This window comes from Panulirus ornatus, chromosome 23, assembly GCF_036320965.1.
Source record: "Panulirus ornatus isolate Po-2019 chromosome 23, ASM3632096v1, whole genome shotgun sequence".
Lineage (NCBI taxonomy): Eukaryota > Metazoa > Arthropoda > Malacostraca > Decapoda > Palinuridae > Panulirus > Panulirus ornatus.
Window position 1 is genome coordinate 24,201,482 of NC_092246.1, and position 27,142 is coordinate 24,228,623.

Below are 27,142 nucleotides of genomic sequence, written 5' to 3' on the forward strand. Positions count from 1 at the left end.
GCGAGCCGCGTGGGTTCGAAGCCTCTACCGAGCCATGCGGACACACAAGGGTTTAGGATTTTGACCAGTAGGCCTCCAGCTGCTGACGTGGAAGGTACGAAGGAACTATTGACCTCTGGGAGGGGTCAGGGAGGAAAGTGCTGGTCGCATAACGTTCGTGAGAGAGAGAGGGAAGGAGAGAGACTGGCCCACAAGTGTCTTCTGTGCAGGGAACTGTGTGGTATGTATCGTGTGCGTGTTGATGATAACATCCATTTTATTAAGAATCGTTAGAAGGTCCTACTGTGAGCATATTGGATTAGTTCCTCCTTTAATATGTTAGTCTTAACCTTCCTACTTTGAATATGATTCTAATTGTAATAGCAATTACCTTAATGACTGTTAATATGATTGCTCTGGCTAGATATGGTAATGGAAACTTGTTCATGTTCTTTATGTATTTGAATGTGTTAACGTTAATTGTTGGTTGGAGTAACGGTAGCTAATCTGTTGTATACAAGGTCACCGTCATTAGATGCATTTTATGTATATATATATATATATATATATATATATATATATATATATATATATATATATATATATATATGTACAGAGCATCAGATTGGGGAAGAGCAGTGTGGTTTCAGAAGTGGTAGAGGATGCGTGGATCAGGTGTTTGCTTTGAAGAATGTATGTGAGAAATACTTAGAAAAGCAAATGGATTTGTATGTAGCATTTATGGATCTGGAGAAGGCATATGATAGAGTTGATAGAGATGTTCTGTGGAAGGTATTAAGAATATATGGTGTGGGAGGCAAGTTGTTAGAAGCAGTGAAAAGTTTTTATCGAGGATGTAAGGCATGTGTACGTGTAGGAAGAGAGGAAAGTGATTGGTTCTCAGTGAATGTAGGTTTGCGGCAGGGGTGTGTGATGTCTCCATGGTTGTTTAATTTGTTTATGGATGGGGTTGTTAGGGATGTAAATGCAAGAGTTTTGGAAAGAGGGGCAAGTATGAAGTCTGTTGGGGATGAGAGAGCTTGGGAAGTGAGTCAGTTGTTGTTCGCTGATGATACAGCGCTGGTGGCTGATTCATGTGAGAAACTGCAGAAGCTGGTGACTGAGTTTGGTAAAGTGTGTGAAGAAGAAAGTTAAGAGTAAATGTGAATAAGAGCAAGGTTATTAGGTACAGTAGGGTTGAGGGTCAAGTCAATTGGGAGGTGAGTTTGAATGGAGAAAAACTGGAGGAAGTGAAGTGTTTTAGATATCTGGGAGTGGATCTGGCAGCGGATGGAACCATGCAAGCGGAAGTGGATCATAGGGTGGGGGAGGGGGGGAAAATTCTGGGGGCCTTGAAGAATGTGTGGAAGTCGAGAACATTATCTCGGAAAGCAAAAATGGGTATGTTTGAAGGAATAGTGGTTCCAACAATGTTGTATGGTTGCGAGGCGTGGGCTATGGATAGAGTTGTGCGCAGGAGGATGGATGTGCTGGAAATGAGATGTTTGAGGACAATGTGTGGTGTGAGGTGGTTTGATCGAGTGAGTAACGTAAGGGTAAGAGAGATGTGTGGAAATAAAAAGAGCGTGGTTGAGAGAGCAGAAGAGGGTGTTTTGAAGTGGTTTGGGCACATTGAGAGAATGAGTGAGGAAAGATTGACCAAGAGGATATATGTGTCGGAGGTGGAAGGAACGAGGAGAAGAGGGAGACCAAATTGGAGGTGGAAAGATGGAGTGAAAAAGATTTTGTGTGATCGGGGCCTGAACATGCAGGAGGGTGAAAGGAGGGCAAGGAATAGAGTGAATTGGATCGATGTGGTATACCGGGGTTGACGTGCTGTCAGTGGATTGAATCAAGGCATGTGAAGCGTCTGGGGTAAACCATGGAAAGCTGTGTAGGTATGTATATTTGCGTGTGTGGACGTATGTATATACATGTGTATGGGGGGGGGGGTTGGGCCATTTCTTTCGTCTGTTTCCTTGCGCTACCTCGCAAACGCGGAGACAGCGACAAAGCAAAAAAAATAAAAAAAAATATATATATATATATATATATATATATATATATATATATATATATATATATATATATATATATATATATATGTATATTTCTGGCCCCCCGCTCCTTGTATTTTTGTTAACTTTCTGAAGTGGGAAACAGAAGAAGGAGTCACGCGGGGAGTGCTCATCCTCCTCGAAGGCTCAGATTGGGGTGCCTAAATGTGTGTGGATGTAACCAAGATGTGAAAAAAGGAGAGATAGGTAGTATGTTTGAGGAAAGGAACCTGGATGTTTTGGCTCTGAGTGAAACGAAGCTCAAGGGTAAAGGGGAAGAGTGGTTTGGGAATGTCTTGGGAGTAAAGTCAGGGGTTAGTGAGAGGACAAGAGCAAGGGAAGGAGTAGCAGTACTCCTGAAACAGGAGTTGTGGGAGTATGTGATAGAATGTAAGAAAGTAAATTCTCGATTAATATGGGTAAAACTGAAAGTTGATGGAGAGAGATGGGTGAATATTGGTGCATATGCACCTGGGCATGAGAAGAAAGATCATGAGAGGCAAGTGTTTTGGGAGCAGCTGAATGAGTGTGTTAGTGGTTTTGATGCACGAGACCGGGTTATAGTGATGGGTGATTTGAATGCAAAGGTGAGTAGTGTGGCAGTTGAGGGAATAATTGGTATACATGGGGTGTTCAGTGTTGTAAATGGAAATGGTGAAGAGCTTGTAGATTTATGTGCTGAAAAAGGACTGATGATTGGGAATACCTGGTTTAAAAAGCGAGATATACATAAGTATACTTATGTAAGTAGGAGAGAAGGCCAGAGAGCGTTATTGGATTACGTGTTAATTGACAGGCGCGCGAAAGAGAGACTTTTGGATGTTAATGTGCTGAGAGGTGCAACTGGAGGGATGTCTGATCATTATCTTGTGGAGGCTAAGGTGAAGATTTGTATGGGTTTTCAGAAAAGAAGAGTGAATGTTGGGGTGAAGAGGGTGGTGAGAGTAAGTGAGCTTGGGAAGGAGACTTGTGTGAGGAAGTACCAGGAGAGACTGAGTACAGAATGGAAAAAGGTGAGAACAATGGAAGTAAGGGGAGTGGGGGAGGAATGGGATGTATTTAGGGAATCAGTGATGGATTGCGCAAAAGATGCCTGTGGCATGAGAAGAGTGAGAGGTGGGTTGATTAGAAAGGGTAGTGAGTGGTGGGATGAAGAAGTAAGAGTATTAGTGAAAGAGAAGAGAGAGGCATTTGGACGATTTTTGCAGGGAAAAAATGCAATTGAGTGGGAGATGTATAAAAGAAAGAGACAGGAGGTCAAGAGAAAGGTGCAAGAGGTGAAAAAAAGGGCAAATGAGAGTTGGGGTGAGAGAGTATCACTAAATTTTAGGGAGAATAAAAAGATGTTCTGGAAGGAGGTAAATAAAGTGCGTAAGACAAGGGAGCAAATGGGAACTTCAGTGAAGGGCGCAAATGGGGAGGTGATAACAAGTAGTGGTGATGTGAGAAGGAGATGGAGTGAGTATTTTGAAGGTTTCTTGAATGTGTTTGATGATAGAGTGGCAGATATAGGGTGTTTTGGTCCAGGTGGTGTGCAAAGTGAGAGGGTTAGGGAAAATGATTTGGTAAACAGAGAAGAGGTGGTAAAAGCTTTGCGGAAGATGAAAGCCGGCAAGGCAGCAGGTTTGGATGGTACTGCAGTGGAATTTATTAAAAAAGGGGGTGACTGTATTGTTGACTGGTTGGTAAGGTTATTTAATGTATGTATGACTCATGGTGAGGTGCCTGAGGATTGGCGGAATGCGTGCATAGTGCCATTGTACAAAGGCAAAGGGGATAAGAGTGAGTGCTGAAATTACAGAGGTATAAGTTTGTTGAGTATTCCTGGTAAATTATATGGGAGGGTATTGATTGAGAGGGTGAAGGCAGGGTACAGAGCATCAGATTGGGGAAGAGCAGTGTGGTTTCAGAAGTGGTAGAGGATGTGTGGATCAGGTGTTTGCTTTGAAGAATGTATGTGAGAAATACTTAGAAAAGCAAATGGATTTGTATGTAGCATTTATGGATCTGGATAAGGCATATGATAGAGTTGATAGAGATGCTCTGTGGAAGGTATTAAGAATATATGGTGTGGGAGGCAAGTTGTTAAAAGCAGTGAAAAGTTTTTATCGAGGATGTAAGGCATGTGTACGTGTAGGAAGAGAGGAAAGTGATTGGTTCTCAGTGAATGTAGGTTTGCGGCAGGGGTGTGTGATGTCTCCATGGTTGTTTAATTTGTTTATGGATGGGGTTGTTAGGGAGGTGAATGCAAGAGTTGTGGAAAGAGGGGCAAGTATGAAGTCTGTTGGGGATGAGAGAGCTTGGGAAGTGAGTCAGTTGTTCGCTGATGATACAGCGCTGGTGGCTGATTCATGTGAGAAACTGCAGAAGCTGGTGACTGAGTTTGGTAAAGTGTGTGGAAGAAGAAAGTTAAGAGTAAATGTGAATAAGAGCAAGGTTATTAGGTACAGTAGGGTTGAGGGTCAAGTCAATTGGGAGGTGAGTTTGAATGGAGAAAAACTGGAGGAAGTGAAGTGTTTTAGATATCTGGGAGTGGCTCTGGCAGCGGATGGAACCATGCAAGCGGAAGTGGATCATAGGGTGTGGGAGGGGGCGAAAATTCTGGGAGCCTTAAAGAATGTGTGGAAGTCGAGAACATTATCTCGGAAAGCAAAAATGGGTATGTTTGAAGGAATAGTGGCTCCAACAATGTTGTATGGTTGCGAGGCGTGGACTATGGATAGAGTTGTGCGCAGGAGAATGGATGTGCTGGAAATGAGATGTTTGAGGACAATGTGTGGTGTGAGGTGGTTTGATCGAGTAAGTAACGTAAGGGTAAGAGAGATGTGTGGAAATAAAAAGAGCGTGGTTGAGAGAGCAGAAGAGGGTGTTTTGAAATGGTTTGGGCACATGGAGAGAATGAGTGAGGAAAGATTGACCAAGAGGATATATGTGTCGGAGGTGGAGGGAACGAGGTTAAGAGGGAGACCAAATTGGAGGTGGAAAGATGGAGTGAAAAAGATTTTGTGTGATCGGGGCCTGAACATGCAGGAGGGTGAAAGGAGGGCAAGGAATAGAGTGAATTGGATCGATGTGGTATACCGGGGCTGACGTGCTGTCAGTGGATTGAATCAAGGCATGTGAAGCGTCTGGGGTAAACCATGGAAAGCTGTGTAGGTATGTATATTTGCGTGTGTGGACGTATGTATATACATGTGTATGGGGGTGGGTTGGGCCATTTCTTTCGTCTGTTTCCTTGCGCTACCACGCAAACACGGGAGACAGCGACAAAGCAAAAAAAAAAAAAAAAAAAAAAAATATATATATATATATATATATATATATATATATATATATATGGGCATACAGGAACGCTTGTATATGAACATGTGTACGCTAAGTAAACAACCGAACTATGTAATGTTGGGTGTACGCCGGTCTGGGGCACCAGGACGGTAGCTAGTGGGAGCACAGCATAACTGATCTACGAGTTACTCATCACAGGTGTGACTCGCATTGTTACTCTCCATAAATACAGGTACAACGTTGTGTGTTAGGTAATGGTGCCGTGTAGACTTGGGGTCTCCGTACGTAAATACTGATTATCGAGAATTTTTGCCATCTCCCTACTTGTGGTTTGACTTAACGATCTGATGCAGTATTTTCATACATTCAAACTTTGCTTACGTAGAGTGTGGAAGGAAATTCTGGGACACGCCTGGTGCTTACGTAAAGTGGCGAACGAAAGTCTGAGACACTCCTGATAATTGCGTACGTAAACTAGCGAGCGAAAGTCTGGGACACGCCAGATCGAAGCTGTCCCGAGCCTTGTGTCTCGAAACACAAAGGTTTCGGTACTGCTTCAACAAAGGACATATCGGGACACGCCAGAACGAAGCCGTACCGAAGTATGTCTCATCATGCGTATTCGGTACTGCTTCGGCCAGGGGCTTACAAGGGTGACACTTTTAGATATAGCTGTACAGAGACGTAGATCTCGAGTCGTAAACAGAGGGTTCGGTACTGCTTCTACCAGGCGCTGACCATTCCTGAATGGCGCTCCTTTATCGAGAGGACCACAGAGGACACTGTGCTGCTTCCACCAAGCTGTTGCTTCATATCAATGCGTAAGGAGACCCGGCGTAGTGTTCACACCTTTGATTACGTATATAAGACGCAAGGTATTCGATCACCTGAATTCGAGCAGTCGTTTCTCTATTTTGGGTTCCATAACCTAGTTGGTAACATACTCAGCTTCCACATAAGCGGCAGAGTTCCGGATCCTGCAGCTTGAGCCTTTCAGTTTGGATTTCATTCAGTTGTTTACTGTGTTGACTCGTCGTTTGAACCTAATGTGAGTCAACCGTGACCGACGCAGTACACGACGAACAGCCTCCCTCGGCCTCCCCGTCAGAAGTCCTCCCCCCTCCAGCATTCAATATTTGACTTATCTTCCACATGTTTCACTTTCATACAATCTGAACCATACTAGGGTAGATCTTCACTCACTATGTGGAGTGTACGTTGAGCAGCCACGCACTAACCAGGGTATATATGGCAGCCGTTCACCAAGCAGGACGCATGCCATACATCAGGAAGGTATATGCTTGGAAGACATCTTCTACTGACGTTTGTGATGTCACTAGCGTTGCTGGCTATGTATTCACGCACGGTCTGGCCAGGCCCGAGTTCAAACCTGGGATGGTCGCTGTGTTAGGTACGTGACATAGGCTGGGGTGTCTACATATATTTTCAGTGTTCGTGACATACCGTTGATTCGGGAACTCCGTTGTCCGTGTCGTCTCATGAGACTACCATAATGTACGGTAGACCGCCAGTTAGAGCATATGGTTGGCTGCCATGCGTTCTGGTTGGTCATATCTCGGTAGGGTTTTGGTCTGCATGGATTTATAACTATCTTCTCACGATGTTTGCCTTTTCCACTTCTACATTATTCACTAGATCACCTCACTACTACTGCACTACACACTGTTATATCTAAATCTTCACACTCGCTTATATATATATATATATATATATATATATATATATATATATATATATATATATATATATATATATATATATATTTTTTTTTTTTTTTTACTTTGTCGCTGTCTCCCGCGTTTGCGAGGTAGCGCAAGGAAACAGACGAAAGAAATGGCCCAACCCACCCCCATACACATGTATATACATACGTCCACACACGCAAATATACATACCTACACAGCTTTCCATGGTTTACCCCAGACGCTTCACATGCCTTGATTCAATCCACTGACAGCACGTCAACCCCGGTATACCACATCGCTCCAATTCACTCTATTCCTTGCCCTCCTTTCACCCTCCTGCATGTTCAGGCCCCGATCACACAAAATCTTTTTCACTCCATCTTTCCACCTCCAATTTGGTCTCCCTCTTCTCCTCGTTCCCTCCACCTCCGACACATATATCCTCTTGGTCAATCTTTCCTCACTCATTCTCTCCATGTGCCCAAACCATTTCAAAACACCCTCTTCTGCTCTCTCAACCACGCTCTTTTTATTTCCACACATCTCTCTTACCCTTACGTTACTTACTCGATCAAACCACCTCACACCACACATTGTCCTCAAACATCTCATTTCCAGCACATCCATCCTCCTGCGCACAACTCTATCCATAGCCCACGCCTCGCAACCATACAACATTGTTGGAACCACTATTCCTTCAAACATACCCATTTTTGCTTTCCGAGATAATGTTCTCGACTTCCACACATTCTTCAAGGCTCCCAGAATTTTCGCCCCCTCCCCCACCCTATGATCCACTTCCGCTTCCATGGTTCCATCCGCTGCCAGATCCACTCCCAGATATCTAAAACACTTCACTTCCTCCAGTTTTTCTCCATTCAAACTCACCTCCCAATTGACTTGACCCTCAACCCTACTGTACCTAATAACCTTGCTCTTATTCACATTTACTCTTAACTTTCTTCTTCCACACACTTTACCAAACTCAGTCACCAGCTTCTGCAGTTTCTCACATGAATCAGCCACCAGCGCTGTATCATCAGCGAACAACAACTGACTCACTTCCCAAGCTCTCTCATCCCCAACAGACTTCATACTTGCCCCTCTTTCCAAAACTCTTGCATTCACCTCCCTAACAACCCCATCCATAAACAAATTAAACAACCATGGAGACATCACACACCCCTGCCGCAAACCTACATTCACTGAGAACCAATCACTTTCCTCTCTTCCTACACGTACACATGCCTTACATCCTCGATAAAAACTTTTCACTGCTTCTAACAACTTGCCTCCCACACCATATATTCTTAATACCTTCCACAGAGCATCTCTATCAACTCTATCATATGCCTTCTCCAGATCCATAAATGCTACATACAAATCCATTTGCTTTTCTAAGTATTTCTCACATACATTCTTCAAAGCAAACACCTGATCCACACATCCTCTACCACTTCTGAAACCACACTGCTCTTCCCCAATCTGATGCTCTGTACATGCCTTCACCCTCTCAATCAATACCCTCCCATATAATTTACCAGGAATACTCAACAAACTTATACCTCTGTAATTTGAGCACTCACTCTTATCCCCTTTGCCTTTGTACAATGGCACTATGCACGCATTCCGCCAATCCTCAGGCACCTCACCATGAGTCATACATACATTAAATAACCTTACCAACCAGTCAACAATACAGTCACCCCCTTTTTTAATAAATTCCACTGCAATACCATCCAAACCTGCTGCCTTGCCGGCTTTCATCTTCCGCAAAGCTTTTACTACCTCTTCTCTGTTTACCAAATCATTTTCCCTAACCCTCTCACTTTGCACACCACCTCGACCAAAACACCCTATATCTGCCACTCTATCATCAAACACATTCAACAAACCTTCAAAATACTCACTCCATCTCCTTCTCACATCACCACTACTTGTTATCACCTCCCCATTTGCGCCCTTCACTGAAGTTCCCATTTGCTCCCTTGTCTTACGCACTTTATTTACCTCCTTCCAGAACATCTTTTTATTCTCCCTAAAATTTACTGATAGTCTCTCACCCCAACTCTCATTTGCCCTTTTTTTCACCTCTTGCACCTTTCTCTTGACCTCCTGTCTCTTTCTTTTATACATCTCCCACTCAATTGCATTTTTTCCCTGCAAAAATCGTCCAAATGCCTCTCTCTTCTCTTTCACTAATACTCTTACTTCTTCATCCCACCACTCACTACCCTTTCTAATCAACCCACCTCCCACTCTTCTCATGCCACAAGCATCTTTTGCGCAATCCACCACTGATTCCCTAAATACATCCCATTCCTCCCCCACTCCCCTTACTTCCATTGTTCTCACCTTTTTCCATTCTGTACTCAGTCTCTCCTGGTACTTCCTCACACAAGTCTCCTTCCCAAGCTCACTTACTCTCACCACCCTCTTCACCCCAACATTCACTCTTCTTTTCTGAAAACCCATACAAATCTTCACCTTAGCCTCCACAAGATAATGATCAGACATCCCTCCAGTTGCACCTCTCAGCACATTAACATCCAAAAGTCTCTCTTTCGCACGCCTGTCAATTAACACGTAATCCAATAACGCTCTCTGGCCATCTCTCCTACTTACATAAGTATACTTATGTATATCTCGCTTTTTAAACCAGGTATTCCCAATCATCAGTCCTTTTTCAGCACATAAATCTACAAGCTCTTCACCATTTCCATTTACAACACTGAACACCCCATGTATACCAATTATTCCCTCAACTGCCACACTACTCACCTTTGCATTCAAATCACCCATCACTATAACCCGGTCTCGTGCATCAAAACCACTAACACACTCATTCAGCTGCTCCCAAAACACTTGCCTCTCATGATCTTTCTTCTCATGCCCAGGTGCATATGCACCAATAATCACCCATCTCTCTCCATCAACTTTCAGTTTTACCCATATTAATCGAGAATTTACTTTCTTACATTCTATCACATACTCCCACAACTCCTGTTTCAGGAGTACTGCTACTCCTTCCCTTGCTCTTGTCCTCTCACTAACCCCTGACTTTACTCCCCAAGACATTCCCAAACCACTCTTCCCCTTTACCCTTGAGCTTCGTTTCACTCAGAGCCAAAACATCCAGGTTCCTTTCCTCAAACATACTACCTATCTCTCCTTTTTTCACATCTTGGTTACATCCACACACATTTAGGCACCCCAATCTGAGCCTTCGAGGAGGATGAGCACTTCCCTCGTGACTCCTTCTTCTGTTTCCCATTTTAGAAAGTTAAAAAAACACAAGGAGGGGAGGATATATATATATATATATATATATATATATATATATATATATATATATATATATATATATATATATATATATATATATATATATATATATGCGTGCATAGTGCCATTGTACAAAGGCAAAGGGGACAAGAGTGAGTGCTCAAATTACAGAGGTATAAGTTTGTTGAGTATTCCTGGTAAATTATATGGGAGGGTATTGATTGAGAGGGTCAAGTCATGTACAGAGCATCAGATTGGGGAAGAGCAGTGTGGTTTCAGAAGTGGTAGAGGATGTGTGGATCAGGTGTTTGCTTTGAAGAATGTATGTGAGAAATACTTAGGAAAGAAAATGGATTTGTATGTAGCATTTATGGATCTGGAGAAGGCATATGATAGAGTTGATAGAGATGCTCTGTGGAAGGTATTAAGAATGTATGGTGTGGGTGGCAAGTTGTTGGAAGCAGTGAAAAGTTTTTATCGAGGATGTAAGGCATGTGTACGTGTGGGAAGAGAGGAAAGTGATTGGTTCTCAGTGAATGTAGGTTTGCGGCAGGGGTGTGTGATGTCTCCATGGTTGTTTAATTTGTTTATGGATGGGGTTGTTAGGGAGGTGAATGCAAGAGTTTTGGAAAGAGGGGCAAGAATGAAGTCTGTTATGGATGAGAGAGCTTGGGAAGTGAGTCAGTTGTTGTTCGCTGATGATACAGCGCTGGTGGCTGATTCATGTGAGAAACTGCAGAAGCTGGTGACTGAGTTTGGTAAAGTGTGTGAAAGAAGAAAGTTAAGAGTAAATGTAAATAAGAGCAAGGTTATTAGGTACAGTAGGGTTGAGGGTCAAGTCAATTGGGAGGTAAGTTTGAATAGAGGAAAACTGGAGGAAGTAAAGTGTTTTAGATATCTGGGAGTGGATCTGGCAGCGGATGGCACCATGGAAGCGGAAGTGAATCATTGGGTGTGGGAGGGGGCGAAAATCCTGGGAGCCTTGAAGAATGTGTGGAAGTCGAGAACATTATCTCGGAAAGCAAAAATGGGTATGTTTGAAGGAATAGTGGTTCCAACAATGTTGTATGGTTGCGAGGCGTGGGCTATGGATAGAGTTGTGCGCAGGAGGGTGGATGTGCTGGAAATGAGATGTTTGAGGACAATGTGTGGTGTGAGGTGGTTTGATCGAGTAAGTAATGTAAGGGTAAGAGAGATGTGTGGAAATAAAAAGAGCGTGGTTGAGAGAGCAGAAGAGGGTGTTTTGAAATGGTTTGGGCACATGGAGAGAATGAGTGAGGAAAGATTGACCAAGAGGATATATGTGTCGGAGGTGGAGGGAACGAGGAGAAGTGGGAGACCAAATTGGAGGTGGAAAGATGGAGTGAAAAAGATTTTGAGTGATCGGGGCCTGAACATGCAGGAGGGTGAAAGGCGGGCAAGGAATAGAGTGAATTGGATCGATGTGGTATACCGGGGTTGACGTGCTGCCAGTGGATTGAATCAGGGCATGTGAAGCGTCTGGGGTAAACCATGGAAAGCTGTGTAGGTATGTATATTTGCGTGTGTGGACGTGTATGTATATAAATGTGTATGGGGGTGGGTTGGGCCATTTCTTTCGTCTGTTTCCTTGCGCTACCTCGCAAACGCGGGAGACAGCGACAAAGCAAAAAAAAGAAAAAAAAAAAATATATATATATATATATATATATATATATATATATATATATATATATATATATATATATATAGAATGTTACATTTGTCCTTTCCCTTTTTTCAGGATCACGGATCTTGTAACGTTCTTGTTGCAGATGTTCTCATCTCAACTTTTGCGTTGTGTTCGTTTTTCTTGCTCAATATCACTTCCAGTAGCCTAAACTCCGCCAGAACTTCCAGTTTCTCTCCATATTACATCGAATATTACATCGACACCAGTCACACATCTCCAGGCACGAAGACCCTCTCACCTACATCAGTATTCTCTCCCCCCCCCCTCCTCCTGCACCAGTCACTCTCCCCCCCCTCCTCCTGCACCAGTCACTCTCCCCCTCCTCCTGCACCAGTCACTCTCCCCCTCCTCCTGCACCAGTCACTCTCCCCCTCCTCCTGCACCAGTCACTCTCCCCCCCCCCCCCTCCTGCATCAGTCACTCTCCCCCCCCTCCTCCAGCACCAGTCACTCTCCCCCCCCTCCTGCACCAGTCACTCCCCCCCTCCTCCTGCACCAGTCACTCTCCCCCTCCTCCAGCACCAGTCACTCTCCCCCTCCTCCTGCACCAGTCACTCTCCCCCCCCCTCCTGCATCAGTCACTCTCCCCCCCCTCCTCCAGCACCAGTCACTCTCCCCGCCCTCCTGCATCAGTCACTCTCCCCCCCCCCTCCTGCATCAGTCTCTCTCCCCCCCATCCTCCTGCACCAGTCACTCTCCCCCCCCTCCTGCACCAGTCACTCACCCCCTCCTCCTGCACCAGTCACTCACCAGAGCGACTTGCCGTTTTCCTCACTCCACTTAAGATTCAGGTACTGTGGTTGCTTTGGTTCTGCTCGGCCAAGGTTTCAGAGAACCTTACATCACTATAGTGTTCGTCTCACGTCTGCTGCTTCAGCTGAGAAGTTCAGGATGATGGACACATTGCTTAACCCTAACTGACTTCAATTTCGAAACACTCGTTCGTATCCCTCTTGCATTCTCCCAATTTCAAATCCTTTGACATCATTCGACTTTCTTCAGTGTACGTTATAAAAGAATCCAAATTTTTCAACGTACATTCTTGTCCAATTAGTCAGTTTTTATGTTGTCATAAATGTCATATCATTCCTCATTTTTACATGTTTTGTAAGTACCTTTATGAGTTCAGACATGCAGTTTCTAAGTCCTCTTGTTTATGTATTCCACTTTGTTTCTCACCCATACAATTACCACACTATGTTACCAGTTACAATGATGTTTACTTAGTGTTTACACAGCAGAACGATCAGTCTTGTCCCATACACTTGGTACAGAAACCTCTCTCTCTCTCTCTCTCTCTCTCTCTCCATGCAGCTGCTGCTTCACTCCCCCCAGCTCACTGTTACTCAACTACCTCATCCTCGTGCCTCAGTAGCAGCGTGGCTCCTCGTCTCCTCAGTTGTTATTCCTTGTACTTGTGGTCGTGCTGGTCATGTGGTCACACCCGCACCTCACATCGTCAAGTACTCCCTCTGGTCACTTCTCGCACAGTTTATCCTCTCAGCAAGTACCTCTCACCTTCTCTACCACATCTACGTTCTTCATGTAGACCCCTACGACCGACAGACACAGACAGACACACACACAGACACACACACACATCTATCTATTATCTATAATGCCCATATACATAAGATCATACATATATACATACATACATACATACATACATACCCTACAAACAAAGCGCACAATGTCTTTATATTTAGTCATCTTTCATTCCGCTCGTTGGACGTGGCAAGCCTCCTCAGCGTTGCGGGATCGCTTTTAGATGTGGTTGTGGGGCAGGAAGGTATGTTTATGTGATGACTGTGTGTGTGTGTGTGTGTGTGTGTGTGTGTGTGTCACTGGTACACAGCAGTCATGCCAGATCTGTTCTTTGTTCCAGAGTTCTTGCATTCACCTTCCTCGTCCTTAAGTTCACAAAGCAGTGTGGTCATGGTGACGTATCCTTAACAGACACACAACTTCGCAGTGATCTACTTGCCCTTCTCTTGATGAACCTGACGCATACTTTACTCTCCCACTGAAAACACTACATTGTTATTCTTCCCTCATATATTCATAGTTTCCTCCATTAAGCATTTGCCGACCCTATTATATATTTTCTCTGGATACGTGAAGCCACATACTGATCACACCATTTCTACAAATATATAAAACAACCTTCGTAGCCAATACCTCTTCCACACACCCTTCACCTTTCTTGATACCACACTCGTCCCTTTCAGTTCTAAATATGTCTCTTTGTGTCCCCCAACCTGCTATTTTCCTTTCATAGATGTACATTAGTATATAAGCCTGGATGTTAGGCTTTTTTCCGCCTTGTAATTGTCATCGTAAGCTCAAAATAAAATTTTAGATGACGATCATCATTATATTTCTCAGTATCACGTATTTACTATCAAAATTGCATCTTATTTCTCCCCAGGGTACCGAGTGTTCATGTTCGCGGCTGCCAGACGCACGAATACTCTATCATAGCTGCCAGACGCACGAGTATCTCTATCACGGCTGCTGGATGCACGCTCCGATAAGAGTTCTTCAACCATGGTCTTTGTAAGGTAACTGACGGGTGTGAAATTTCTGAGGGCGGCTCATTACTGCTGGTGACATATGGTATCTATATATGGCTCATGGCTGTTCCAGGGGACTTAAATGTGGGCGGGAAACATTAGCAAGCGTTTGGTACGCGTGTACGACTCAGGTTCACAGTATAGCTTGTACATACGTGCGTTGGAATGAATAGGTTGATCAGCTGTTCCGTGGATGTCGCCACTCAATCACTATACTCTTTTATACATCTTATTAGGTTCACGTAATATACATACCGTTATGATTTGTTCCCCTTGTCTTTAAACAAGTCCTCTGTGTAATACATGTACATGGTTGGCCATTCCTCGGACGCGTTGTCATAGATACATTGAACAAGCGAACTAACCATTAGTAACCACTCAACACCAACCTTATCCCTATTCTTGAGAATCTAATCACAATCCCGTCCACTCCCAACGCTATACCACAACGTACACAGCAATCTCCTTGCTGTATCGTTACTCTTCAACATTCCATTCATCATGACTCGTTCCGCTTGCCATCTCATCCCCAGATACACCATATCCACTTTCCTATTACTTAATACATCCTACAGTCCTTCATAATACTCAATCCATCTCTTTTTCACATCTCTGTTGTCTGTTCCTTCCCGTCCAGTTTCCTCTCTGTCACCCCCATTTGTCTTGTTTCTCTGCTCACGCCATTTTCTTACCAACGAATTATTTTCTTTTTTTTTTCCTTCTGAAGGTCATCCATACTATCTGTCTTTTTGTATCTCCTTTACCCACTCTCGCATGCCTTTCTCTTAACCTCTTACTCTATTTTCTTGTATTCCTCCCAAGTACTCGCACTCCATCTTTGCAAATCCCTTCATACACCTCATTGTTCTGTTTCATTTTCAAATCGACTTTTTTATTGACCACTCTAACCTTTCTCGTACGTCCATATCCCAGCTTAATTCCGATTACTTCCCTTTTTCATTTGCTCTTAGCGTATGTCATTCCCTTGAAGAATAGATAAGTAAAGCGCGCGCACACACACACACACACACATTTTATACATATATATACATATTGTGTGTGTGTCTGTGTGTGTGTGTGTGCGTGCGTGTGTGCGTGCGTGCGTGCGTGAGTGTATTTCCCCCACACTTCGGGATAAAATATCTTGCCCGTTTCTGAAGGTATCTGAAAAGCCTTGAGAGGAACAGAAATTTAAGACGAACATTTGAATTTCTCTCTGTACCGAGGCTGTCCCTCGTGTTTGACTGTTAAACTCTCTCTCTCTAGTAATCGTGTGAGTCTAACCTTTCATTAGCATGTAGGCTTATCCTTTGTCGATATTCCATGAAGTCAAGAACATTGACCTTCAAGAGACGGACGATTATTGAAACTCCTTCTGAAGTCAAAGTGGTTTATGGTGGATTACCTGACACCTCTTTGATCCTTCTCTCTTATTTCTTCTTGTTTTTGAAAGTAAAATGATGGATAACTTCTCTCCCAGTAGAAGTAAGAAGCTTATGAACAGCTATGGAAAGATTTAAAAGAAAACTTGGTTTATGGTTGAAGATAGTTCCAGGATCGTGTAATGAATGTGGCACCAGAGAGAAAGATCTGTGGTGAGGGCTACGCTCTAGCCCTCTGCCATTGGGCAAAAATATCGTTGTAGATAGGAAGAACTTTTTCTCTTTCCCTCTTCCTCCCCCTTTCTCTCGCCATCTTCCTCTCATTCCTGCTTCCCTCCCTCTCCCAGGTGAGAGCAGGAGAGGAGGCCGGCTGTATCAGCCACACTCACGGCCTCTCCCTCGTGGACATAATCTACAGGAAGGAAACGAGACTTTTACGAGGCGAGTTCTCTCGATATTAAAGTTGAGAGATCCAAAAGGTTGGGAGGAGGGCGACGAGGGCGAGTAGGAGGAAGTTGAGGGAGATTAGAAGGAGGATGAGGGCGAGTAGGAAGAAAGAAAGGAGAGGAGTAGAAGGGGGCGTGGGGGGGGGGGGGTAGAAAAGTCTCGTAAGAAATAGCAGACTGGCCCCGCACTTCTCTCCATGATCCTCACCACCCCATTCATAAACAGATCAAACGTACATGGTAACATCACACACTTCACTTGGGATTACTCGCTATCCTCATTTCCTACTTGCATTTACGCCTTATTATCTTGATCAAAACTTCACTACTTCCAGATGCTTTCCCTTCTACACCGTATAATCGTGACACCTTCTACAGAACATCTCTGTAAACTCAGCGCAGGCATTTTCCACAAGCAAATTCTTATCTTTCTCTAATTATTTGTTTAGCAGACCTTCATACCAATTACCTGATATTCGCTTCCCCCACCATTCCTGAAACCACATAGTTACTCCCCAGTCTGATGCTCTGTGCATGTCAGCACATCTCTGAAGCCACTCTCGTACAACTTAACAGGGAACTCGACAAACTTAAAAATCTGAAAATCAATAATTTTTGTTTTCCCTTTGTTATCATTGGCACTGTACAGGTATTCAGCCAATCCTCAGCTACTTTTTAAGATGTACATACAGTGAAAACCCTGACTAACCAGTCAACAACACTGTTATCCCATTTCTTAATGCATTTACTTGCAATCCCATCCAAACCAGCTACTTTGCCAAACTTCATCTTGTGTAAGGCTTTTACCACCTATTTTCTTTCTACCAAACCGCTTGCTATAACACACTTGCATCACACACCTTCACTTCCCATATATCTCATATCTGCCGCCTTACCATTCAACACTTTCAACAGTCCTTCATAATACTCACTCTATCTCCTCTCCACCTCTTCTTTGCTTGTTACCACTTTTGTATTTTTTCCCTCCACTGATTCTCCCATTTGTCGTCTTGTTTTCCTCACGCTATACTTTCCAGAACATATTCTTCCAAAAGTTCACCTATACTCTCGCACCCCAAATCTCATTTGCCCTCTTTTTCAGCCCCTGCATCTTCCTGCTGACCTCTGGTCTCATCCTCTTTATGTACAACGCCGTCAAGACAACTGTAGTATACCAATTTTTGCTTTCAAAGACTGACGTGTGTCTACAAGTTCCTTCGTGCGCCCAACACCTTCGTCCACTCACCCTGTGTTTCATTTCATCCCGCATGGTCCCATTCGTTCCCGTGGTTTCTAAAACACTTCACTTCCTTCAGGTTTGCTTTATTCACACTTACACCCCAAAACCTGTGTTTCTACAGTGTTGAACGTAATGACTTTAATTCAGATTGTCAACTTTTTCGCTTCACATAGTCTCCCAAGCTTAGAAAACATCGTGTGCAGTTTCACGCTCGAATCTGCTACCAAAGACGTGTGATCAGCAAGCAGGACTGACTGACCTCCCAATCCCCATTACCCTGGATAGACTGAAGACCTGAAGACCTGCCTCTCTCCCCTTGCATGAACCTCCCATCTATACATAGATCAAACATGGTGAGATCACTCACCCCTGCCGCTTACCAGCCTTCATCTGGAACAGCTCACTCTCGTCTCCCTACTCACACACACACACACACACACACACACACACACACACACACACACGCCTCACTCTCTCACTGCTTCTGATAACTTTGCTTCCACATTACATACTCGTGGACTTCCACAAAGTATTATCAACCCTATCACAACCAGATACAAATCCCTCTTTTTCTTTAAGTATTTCTCGCACAAATTCAAGACATGCACATGATCCACTCATCCTATAATTCTGAAACCATATTGTCTCTCCCCATTCCGATGCTCTGTGCGTGATAACAAGTAGTGGTGATGTGAGAAGGTGGAGTGAGTATTTTGAAGTTTTGTTGAATGTGTTTGATGATGGAGTGGCAGATATAGGGTGTTTTGGTCGAGGTGGTGTGCAAAGTGAGAGGGTTAGGGAAAATAATTTGGTAAACAGAGAAGAGGTAGTAAAAGCTTTGCGGAAGATGAAAGCCGGCAAGGCAGCAGGTTTGGATGGCATTGCAGTGGAAGTTATTAAAAAAAGGGGGTGACTGTATTGTTGACTGGTTGGTAAGGTTATTTAATGTATGTATGATTCATGGTGAGGTGCCTGATGATTGGCGGAATGCGTGCATAGTGCCATTGTACAAAGGCAAAGGGGATAAGAGTGAGTGCTCAAATTACAGAGGTATAAGTTTGTTGAGTATTCCTGGTAAATTATATGGGAGGGTATTGATTAAGAGGGTGAAGGCATGAACAGAGCATCAGATTGGGGGGAGAGCAGTGTAGTTTCAGAAGTGGTAGAGGATGTGTGGATCAGGTGTTTGCTTTGAAGAATGTATGTGAGAAATACTCAGAAAAGCAAATGGATTTGTATGTAGCATTTATGGATCTGGAGAAGGCATATGATAGAGTTGATAGAGATGCTCTGTGGAAGGTACTAAGAATATATGGTGTGGGAGGCAAGTTGTTAGAAGCAGTGAAAAGATTTTATCGAGGATGTAAGGCATGTATACGTGTAGGAAGAGAGGAAAGTGATTGGTTCTCAGTGAATATAGGTTTGCGGCAGGGGTGTGTGATGTCTCCATGGTTTAATTTGTTTATGGTTGGGGTTGTTAGGGAGGTGAATGCAAGAGTTTTGGAAAGAGGGGCAAGTATGAAGTCTGTTGTGGATGAGAGAGCTTGGGAAGTGAGTCAGTTGTTGTTCGCTGATGAAACAACGCTGGTGGCTGATTCATGTGAGAAACTTTAGAAGCTGGTGATTGAGTTTGGTAAAGTGTGTGAAAGAAGAAAGTTAAGAGTAAATGTGAATAAGAGCAAGGTTATTAGGTACAGTAGGGTTAAGGGTCAAGTCAATTGGGAGGTAAGTTTGAATGGAGCAAAACTGGAGGAAGTAAAGTGTTTTAGATATCTGGGAGTGGATCTGGCAGCGGATGGAACCATGGAAGCGGAAGTGAATCATAGGGTGGGGGAGGGGGCGAAAATCCTGGGAGCCTTGAAGAATGTGTGGAAGTCGAGAACATTATCTCGGAAAGCAAAAATGGGTATGTTTGAAGGAATAGTGGTTCCAACAATGTTGTATGGTTGCGAGGCGTGGGCTATGGAGAGAGTTGTGCGCAGGAGGGTGGATGTGCTGGAAATGAGGTGTTTGAGGACAATATGTGGTGTGAGGTGGTTTGATCGAATAAGTAACGTAAGGGTAAGAGAGATGTGTGGAAATAAAAAGAGTATGGTTGAGAGAGCAGAAGAGGGTGTTTTGAAATGGTTTGGGAACATGGAGAGAATGAGTGAGAAAAGATTGACCAAGAGGATATATGTGTCAGAGGTGGAGGGAACGAGGAAAAGTGGGAGACCAAATTGGAGGTGGAAAGATGGAGTGAAAAAGATTTTGAGTGATCGGGGCCTGAACATGCAGGAGGGTGAAAGGCGTGCAAGAAATAGAGTGAATTGGATCGATGTGGTATACCGGGGTCGACGTGTAGTCAATGGATTGAATCAGGGCATGTGAAGCGTCTGGGGTAAACCATGGAAAGTTGTGTGGGGCCTGGATGTGGAAAGGGAGCTGTGGTTTCGGGCATTATTGCATGACAGCTAGAGACTGAGTGTGAACGAATGGGGCCTTTGTCGTCTTTTCCTAGCGCTACATCGCACACATGAGGGGGGGGGGGGATGTTATTCCATGTGTGGCGAGGTGGCGATGAGAATGAATAAAGGCAGACAGTGTGAATTGTGTGCATGTGTATATATGTATGTGTGTGTATATATATGTGTACATTGAGATGTATGGGTATGTATATTTGCGTGTGTGGACGTGTATGTATGTACATGTGTATGGGGGTGGGTTGGGCCATTTCTTTCATCTGTTTCCTTGCGCTACCTCGCAAACGCGGGAGACAGCGACAAAGCAAAAAAAAAATATTTATATATATATATATATATATATATATATATATATATATATATATATATATATATATATATATATATATAAAGGGTGTAAGGGCACGGTTCAGTTGTATAATTGTGTATAGATGGAAGATATGTTAGTGATAGCTGAGTGTCGGAGTCAGTGTGTAACATTGTCTTGTAATACCCGTTAAAGATACATAATCAACCACCGTCGTGGACAGATTTTCACTTCTGTTAAGTTAATCAATCATAGATTCAACAAGAATGACAGATTACCAGTTTTAGTTTCATCTGTTTTAGCATTTTTCTGTATATTTTTTCTCATACTTTTCGAAATTGGTATGGTCACTGGATATTAGCAGGATTACTAAGCTATCTTCAGTCTCATTTGAGTAGAATTGTCAGTAAGGTTATAACGGTGGACGAAATGATCGAAAATACGAATGGAAAATATTGTTGATGTTGCAAAATGTAGATAAATGGTGAATATTAGGTCGTATAAGATGATAGCGGACTGTTGCTATGTTGAGTTTAATACCGGAAATGATAGTGAGCAAATGAGCAGAGTCTACTAAACTGTATATACAGACTGTGTTAATTCAGACATATCAGGAACCGATGGTGTTTGGCAGTTCATTTATCAAAGATAATAAAACACTATTAGATTTTCGTTATAAACTTTATTCATCAGTGACGCATAATAACGACAGATCTGTACAAAACCATTCACGGCAGACTACCCAGACGTGGCAGACAGGGCGTCATACCCAGACAGGATTAAGCTCGCGCTAGAAGAAAGAAAAAAATCATGAATACATCTGAAAACCTGCAAATTCTTTATTAGTATACATGTCTCTTCTCCCTTGTTGCTGCTGCTTTGTTACATTATTTACACCAAGATCTTTATATAATATATATATATATATATATATATATATATATATATATATATATATATATATATATATATATATATATATATATATATCATTTGTAAGGGAGTTGCTGTATGAGTTGGCGTATAAAATGTGGGGTATTTTTTATGAAGAGAATGTAACTTTGTATTTAAATGAGTTTTGGGATTTTGAATCATCAATACACAGCCCATGACAGTCAGTATTTGTTTAAAGTATGATGCTGTAGGTGTAGCAGTCAGTAATGTATGTGTAGCAGTGATGCTGTAGGTGTAGCAGTCACTAATGTACGTGTAGCAGTGATGCTGTAGGTGTAGCGGTGATTGTTGAAATCATATAACCAACAGAACTATAAAGACAGATCAGCAGTATTCCCAGTTCGTCAGGCGGTGTTGGTCTCTTCTGGACAAGTGTACGTAAAGGCGCAACGTCTTGAATTCTAATTATAACTTAACAAGAAAAATAAAATCTGTAACTACTGGGATTTGTCGTCATAAAAGCTAAAGTAAGAAAAAAATTATTCAACAGTAATGGGAGTGGCCAAACCCCGCATGTTCTGAGGATATATATTCATTTTGTATGAAGACAAGTGTTCGGGAAGCAACATCTTGAACATAACCCAGAAAGTTTCCTTTGTAATTTGCATATATATTTAAACTCTGGACAGAAGAATAGGTCTGACTGCAGGTCCATTTCTCGATGCTCACTGTAGATCTTCTTTATCACTTGAGAATATTTATATATGAAGGATCATAATAATGATAATACGGATCGCAAATCCTATACGGCTCCCATATCATTTGATAATTATATTGATATTCTCTAATTAGCTCGTTATGCATTCTTCTATATTACGTAAGAACTTCTGTATTTGATTATGTAAAAGTTGCAGAGGATTTTCAGTTTTGAGGATATTTTTGTGTCGATAATTAGATTATCTATTATCAATGAAGCCATTGTACACCTACACTCTGAGCCTTATGACAAAAATAGTCTTTCATGCTTCATAATCTTTTCATAAAGGACGTAACAGCATAATTCTTTTTTTTTTTTTGTTGGCAGTACGTATTTGTATTCATGAACAAGATGCAAGTCATCCCACTAGTTGATTCCCTCGGCAACATGAAAACTAGAAATTCTAAATATTGCAGAAATTAGAAATGAAAATCTAAGATGGGATGATGGCACTGTCTACATTGCAGATAATTACAGTACAAACATGCGTCAAGTGCCGGTGTCTCCCACAGGTGTCTGGTGTCAACTGATACCGACGTCATAAAACAAACGAGAGTGGCGGTCCCCACCAGGCAGGGGAACCCACGTCATCCAGGGAGCAGTGAAGGTACCTTTGCCAAACTTCATTTGATAACCAGAGTTAGAATGAAGGCGTAAATTATCGATCATGAAGACAGTCAAACAATCCAGGAAGAGCTTTTTTATATCATGAATCCCCAAAAATGTTACACTCATTTGTAACGAAGCGCCAACATGACATCCTAACAACCTTAGTAGGTTAGCCGGAAGCCCTCCTAAGGAGCCTAGTCCAGGGCAATCGTGTGGTCATTAATAACTTCATTTGTTTAATATCAACCGAAAATACTGACAAATAATGGACTGTGCATCAGTGATCCCAAAAACATTCTTAAAATGAGTTACATTTCTATTTCTTTAAAAATGTCTCAGCTTAACCAAAATGTCACTTAAGAACAACTTGCTCCAAGTAATAATACAGTATTAGACTAGAATAAAATTCCGTGTGCTACAATTTATCATAAATTTTCATGAATAACTTATCCTTCCCAGCCAGGGAACACCGGGAGACAACACTACAGGAATATCAGTTTCCACCAAAACATTTCACTTTGGGTTTGTTGAAGGACAAAGCTTCTGACACTAACGACAACTTCTGGAACTCGGCTTTCACCGATAAGCTCTTGGTTTTAGCTTCTGAAATCTTCCTTAGTTTTAGGAGCAGATGTTTGGAATGTAACCCTTGCGATCCAGCGTTTGTAATCTTACCCCTGATATCCTACTTTTGCAATCTAGCTTTTGGAACCTTGTTTGTGGAGTTCATTATCTCAGATCTTATAATGCCGGGAGACTGGACAGAGGTTCTACTTTGTATTTCTTAGACAGCATTGTTCATTTAGTCCTACGTAGAATACCCTGTAGACTTTCAGCCCCGGTAGTGTTGTCAATCATAAGGTTATCATCCCAGGTGATAAGAACTCACTAACATCTGTCTGTAGTGTAGGTAATCCTCGTAATGTTTCACACTTGTATTGTTCACTGGTAGCACTGCGTCTGATGAAGAGTTCCTCACCTCAGTCGAACAAGAACAGTATACCTTTCATAGTAAACAAGTATAAAATTAGGCCAAACTTGCATATACATAAGGCCCACCATCACATGACTGTTAGAACTATAAACACTGATAGAGGAAGGCTGGTTTTCAAGATTCCATTACAGACATTAGTCTTAAGTTGAACCCCTTAGCACATCGCCCTCACTAGAGGCGTCAGGCTATTGGGGATGTTGTCATGAAGTTGTGTCCTCATCGAGATAGTTTGGTGTAGCGGATCCCTCATCCACGCTGAACCAGTGTTGGAGACCCTTAGTTACCACTAACGGGACGTACAAGGCAGGGATTATAAACAGACAAAAATACATATTGGTATGCAAAAATCGAAATATTACATCTTGACAGGTCTGCGTTAGGCATATAAGATAAAACATATAATTTAAGTACCAGAGATACAACACTGAATTCTCGTTTGAACAGATGTTTTAATCATCGTTTTATGAAGGAATATAAAGAGTAAGACTTAGAAAGACTTCTCTTTTCTGTAAAAAATAAAAGTTTGGTGTTCGATGGATTAGAATTACACATCCAGCAGTAGTCAATTTGTACATCAATCCACGACATCAATTACATCGCTGGGTAGTACATTAACTTCCATCTACCATAATAACATTGCACTTCATTACTATACATAGTCTTTTTCTTTGTATTCATTGAACTCGTTTCCATATTTAGGTTCTGGAACACGCATAATCAAACAGTGTGCCTCTCATTGTCACGTATGTAATCTTCCATTCCCTTAACATGATACGATGGGTATTTACTTGTAACTGATATCTTGCATCAGAATCACTGCCATCATCACCCTAGTGATCAATAGTGACGTCCCAGCCAACACTGGGCACCGAGTCTGGTGATGCTATGGGTATGTTGCTTGGCAGAAGTTGTGGAGATCAATACGAGTTTTGTGTAACGTTCATAATTCATATTTATGAATTTCTCTGATTACCGTGAATCATCCATGTCTGCAACTAGTATGTATTTACACTCAGGCACACTTATGATTACCCTAAGTTCAGCTGTATCCATATTTCTAGGTTAATTTTGAAGTTCATAATGCATAAACACAAGATCAGCCTAAGTAACTTCGAGTTCCATACTTATGATTACAAAAACACAAATTTAGTTTCAAAAGTTAATGAACTTTTTAATTTCGTCAACACATCACTAATATCCGCAGTCTTACAGACTACCTCCAGCTGATGGTTCACTCTCCTAGAACACCACCAATTGTTTCAGATTTTGGACAGCAACATTCATGATTCACAACAAGCAGCTCCAGCCTTTGAATTTACTCCATTTTGAGTTCAATCCGAACCTTTGAATCAAGAGGGCAAACGATCCTGAGCTTGTCTGGCCTATTAGAACCTCGTAGATGCGAGGGCGAACTCATCTGCGTGACTACCAGAGACCCCTCCTTTGAAGAGTCGATCTTGAAGTTCCCTAGGATGTCTCTTCTTCGGCTGCCCGGAGAGTACAGCATAATGGCTCCTGCGGAGTCCACCTTGATACTCCCCCGCGACTCCCTTTTGAAGCTGCCCGAGGAGCCTTTCCTTGCCTTTCCAGGAGTCTCGAGTTTCAGGCTCCCTGGAGATTCCCTTGTGATGTTCCCTGGGAGATCTTTCTTGAAGCTCCCTGACGGGCTTTTGCTTGGGGTTTCCAGCTTGATGCTCCCTGAGGGGCTCTTGAAACTCCCGGAGGGACTTTGGAAGCTCCCAGAGGGACTCTTCCTTGGAGTCTCCAACTTTGAAGTCCCCGAGGATTCTCTCTTGAAGCTCCCCGAGGGACTCCTCTGAGGTGTGTGCAACTTGAAGCTCCCTGAAGTCTCTTTGTAACTCCCAGATGGGCTCTTCTTTGTGGCTTCCAGCTTCAAGCTCCCTGGAGATTCCCTCTTGAAGCTTCCTGAAGGACTCCTCTGTGGGGTGTGTAGCTTGCAACTTCCGGGGGATTCCTTCCTTGTGCTCTCTGGTGTTCCCAGCTTCTCCAGCTTGAAGCTGCTTGATGATTCCCTCCTGAAGCTGCGTTGAGAATCCTCTATGATGCTCCCGCACGAGCCCTTTCTCTTGCTCTCCGGGATGTCTAGTTTGAAGCTCCCTGGAGAATCCCTCCTCACAATGACGGGAGATTCCGTCCTGAGGGTCCCACAAGAGTTCCTCCTTACATTCCCTGGAATCTCTAACTTGAAGCTTCCTGGTGATTCCCTCTTGAAGTTGCCCGATATTTCCTTTTTGAGACTTCCTGTGTCCTTCTTGAAGGTGGTAGGGGTCTCCTTCATGTTCCCTGGAATGTCCAACTTGAGGCTTCCAGAGGGGTTCTTGAAGTTCCTGGAAGGACTTTTCTTTGGAGTTTCCAACTTGAAGCTCCCAGAAACATTTCTGAAGCTCTCGGAGGGACTCTTCTTTGGTGTTTCCAGCCTGAAGCTTCCAGAGGTGCTCCTCTTCGAGTTGTCCAGCTTGAAGCTGCTTGGGGAATCCCTCTTGAAACTCCCGGAGGAAAGTTTCTTGATGCTCGCGCGGGAGTCCACTTTGTAACTCCTTTGCGACTCGCTCCTGAAGACGCCGGAGGCACTCCTCTTTGGTTTGTCCAACTTGAAGCTGCCATGAGTGTCCACCCTCAGACTCTCTGGAGTTCCTGTTTTGCTGTTGCTGGTACTGACCACACTCCTGTCGAGAGATGAAAATAACATTGCCTTGCATTATCACTGTAGTGTTACGCAGGTTTACTGATAGGAGTAATGGTGACTATGGTGACTGTCAGTCAAGGGTGATCAGTTTTTGAAGGAGAAACATTTGATGAATTGAGTAATTTCTAAGAGACAGGGTGTCGTAGACAACATGATTTGACTGGGTGTTGCTGATTATAACTACCAGATTTAAAGAGATAATGTAAAACAATTGCGATAACTGCCATTACACTGTGGTGATACAGTGAATGTTCTGCATGACTCCACTGACACCTTAGGTATCTTTAAAAATCTACAGCTATGGTTGATGTCTGAATTTCAGGGGAAAGTTACTGGGCTTAAAAAACATCTATTAGTAATTACAGGATCGACGGACGAATTCAACACTAGTGTAAGTTGGCACCCTCAGGTCACGTGACAACACTTCAGGTTACTTAATGACGTGTTGAGACGTAAAAAGATCCTTACACTGATGTAGAGAAACTTATAAAGTTAGATAAGACAGTTTCGATAATGTGTATTCAGAACAAGAAGTGAATCCGAGAGAGGATCTCGAGCCATGTACTTAATGTTGTCAGCGAGTGATTCGTGTGACCTGAGAGTGTGTCCTTAACACTTGACAATGAGAAGACCATGACGGCAGACATGTTTAGCTGGAGAGGGATGTGGTGACTTACTGAAGCATTGTTTACATACCAGGTGGGAAAGTAGTGGGAAATGTGCGAACAACTTAGGCTTGAAAACTG

General features: G+C 42.9%; 1 protein-coding gene and 1 long non-coding RNA gene across 3 annotated transcripts in view; one reads left to right on the plus strand and one right to left on the minus strand.

The window, feature by feature from the left end:
* Nucleotides 1-23,127, plus strand: LOC139756939 (uncharacterized). Its single transcript, XR_011714462.1, has 3 exons — nucleotides 1-220; nucleotides 14,454-14,586; nucleotides 22,599-23,127. It is a non-coding gene; the product is annotated as an uncharacterized lncRNA (long non-coding RNA).
* LOC139756938 (uncharacterized) overlaps nucleotides 23,096-27,142 on the minus strand; it is a 461,695-nt gene continuing 457,648 nt past the window's right edge. For both annotated transcript variants that reach the window (XM_071676885.1, XM_071676883.1), the window contains one exon: nucleotides 23,096-26,376. In XM_071676885.1, the coding sequence (XP_071532986.1) occupies nucleotides 25,075-26,376 (1,302 nt within the window). In that variant the 3' untranslated portion in view covers nucleotides 23,096-25,074. The remainder of the gene's footprint in view (nucleotides 26,377-27,142) is intronic.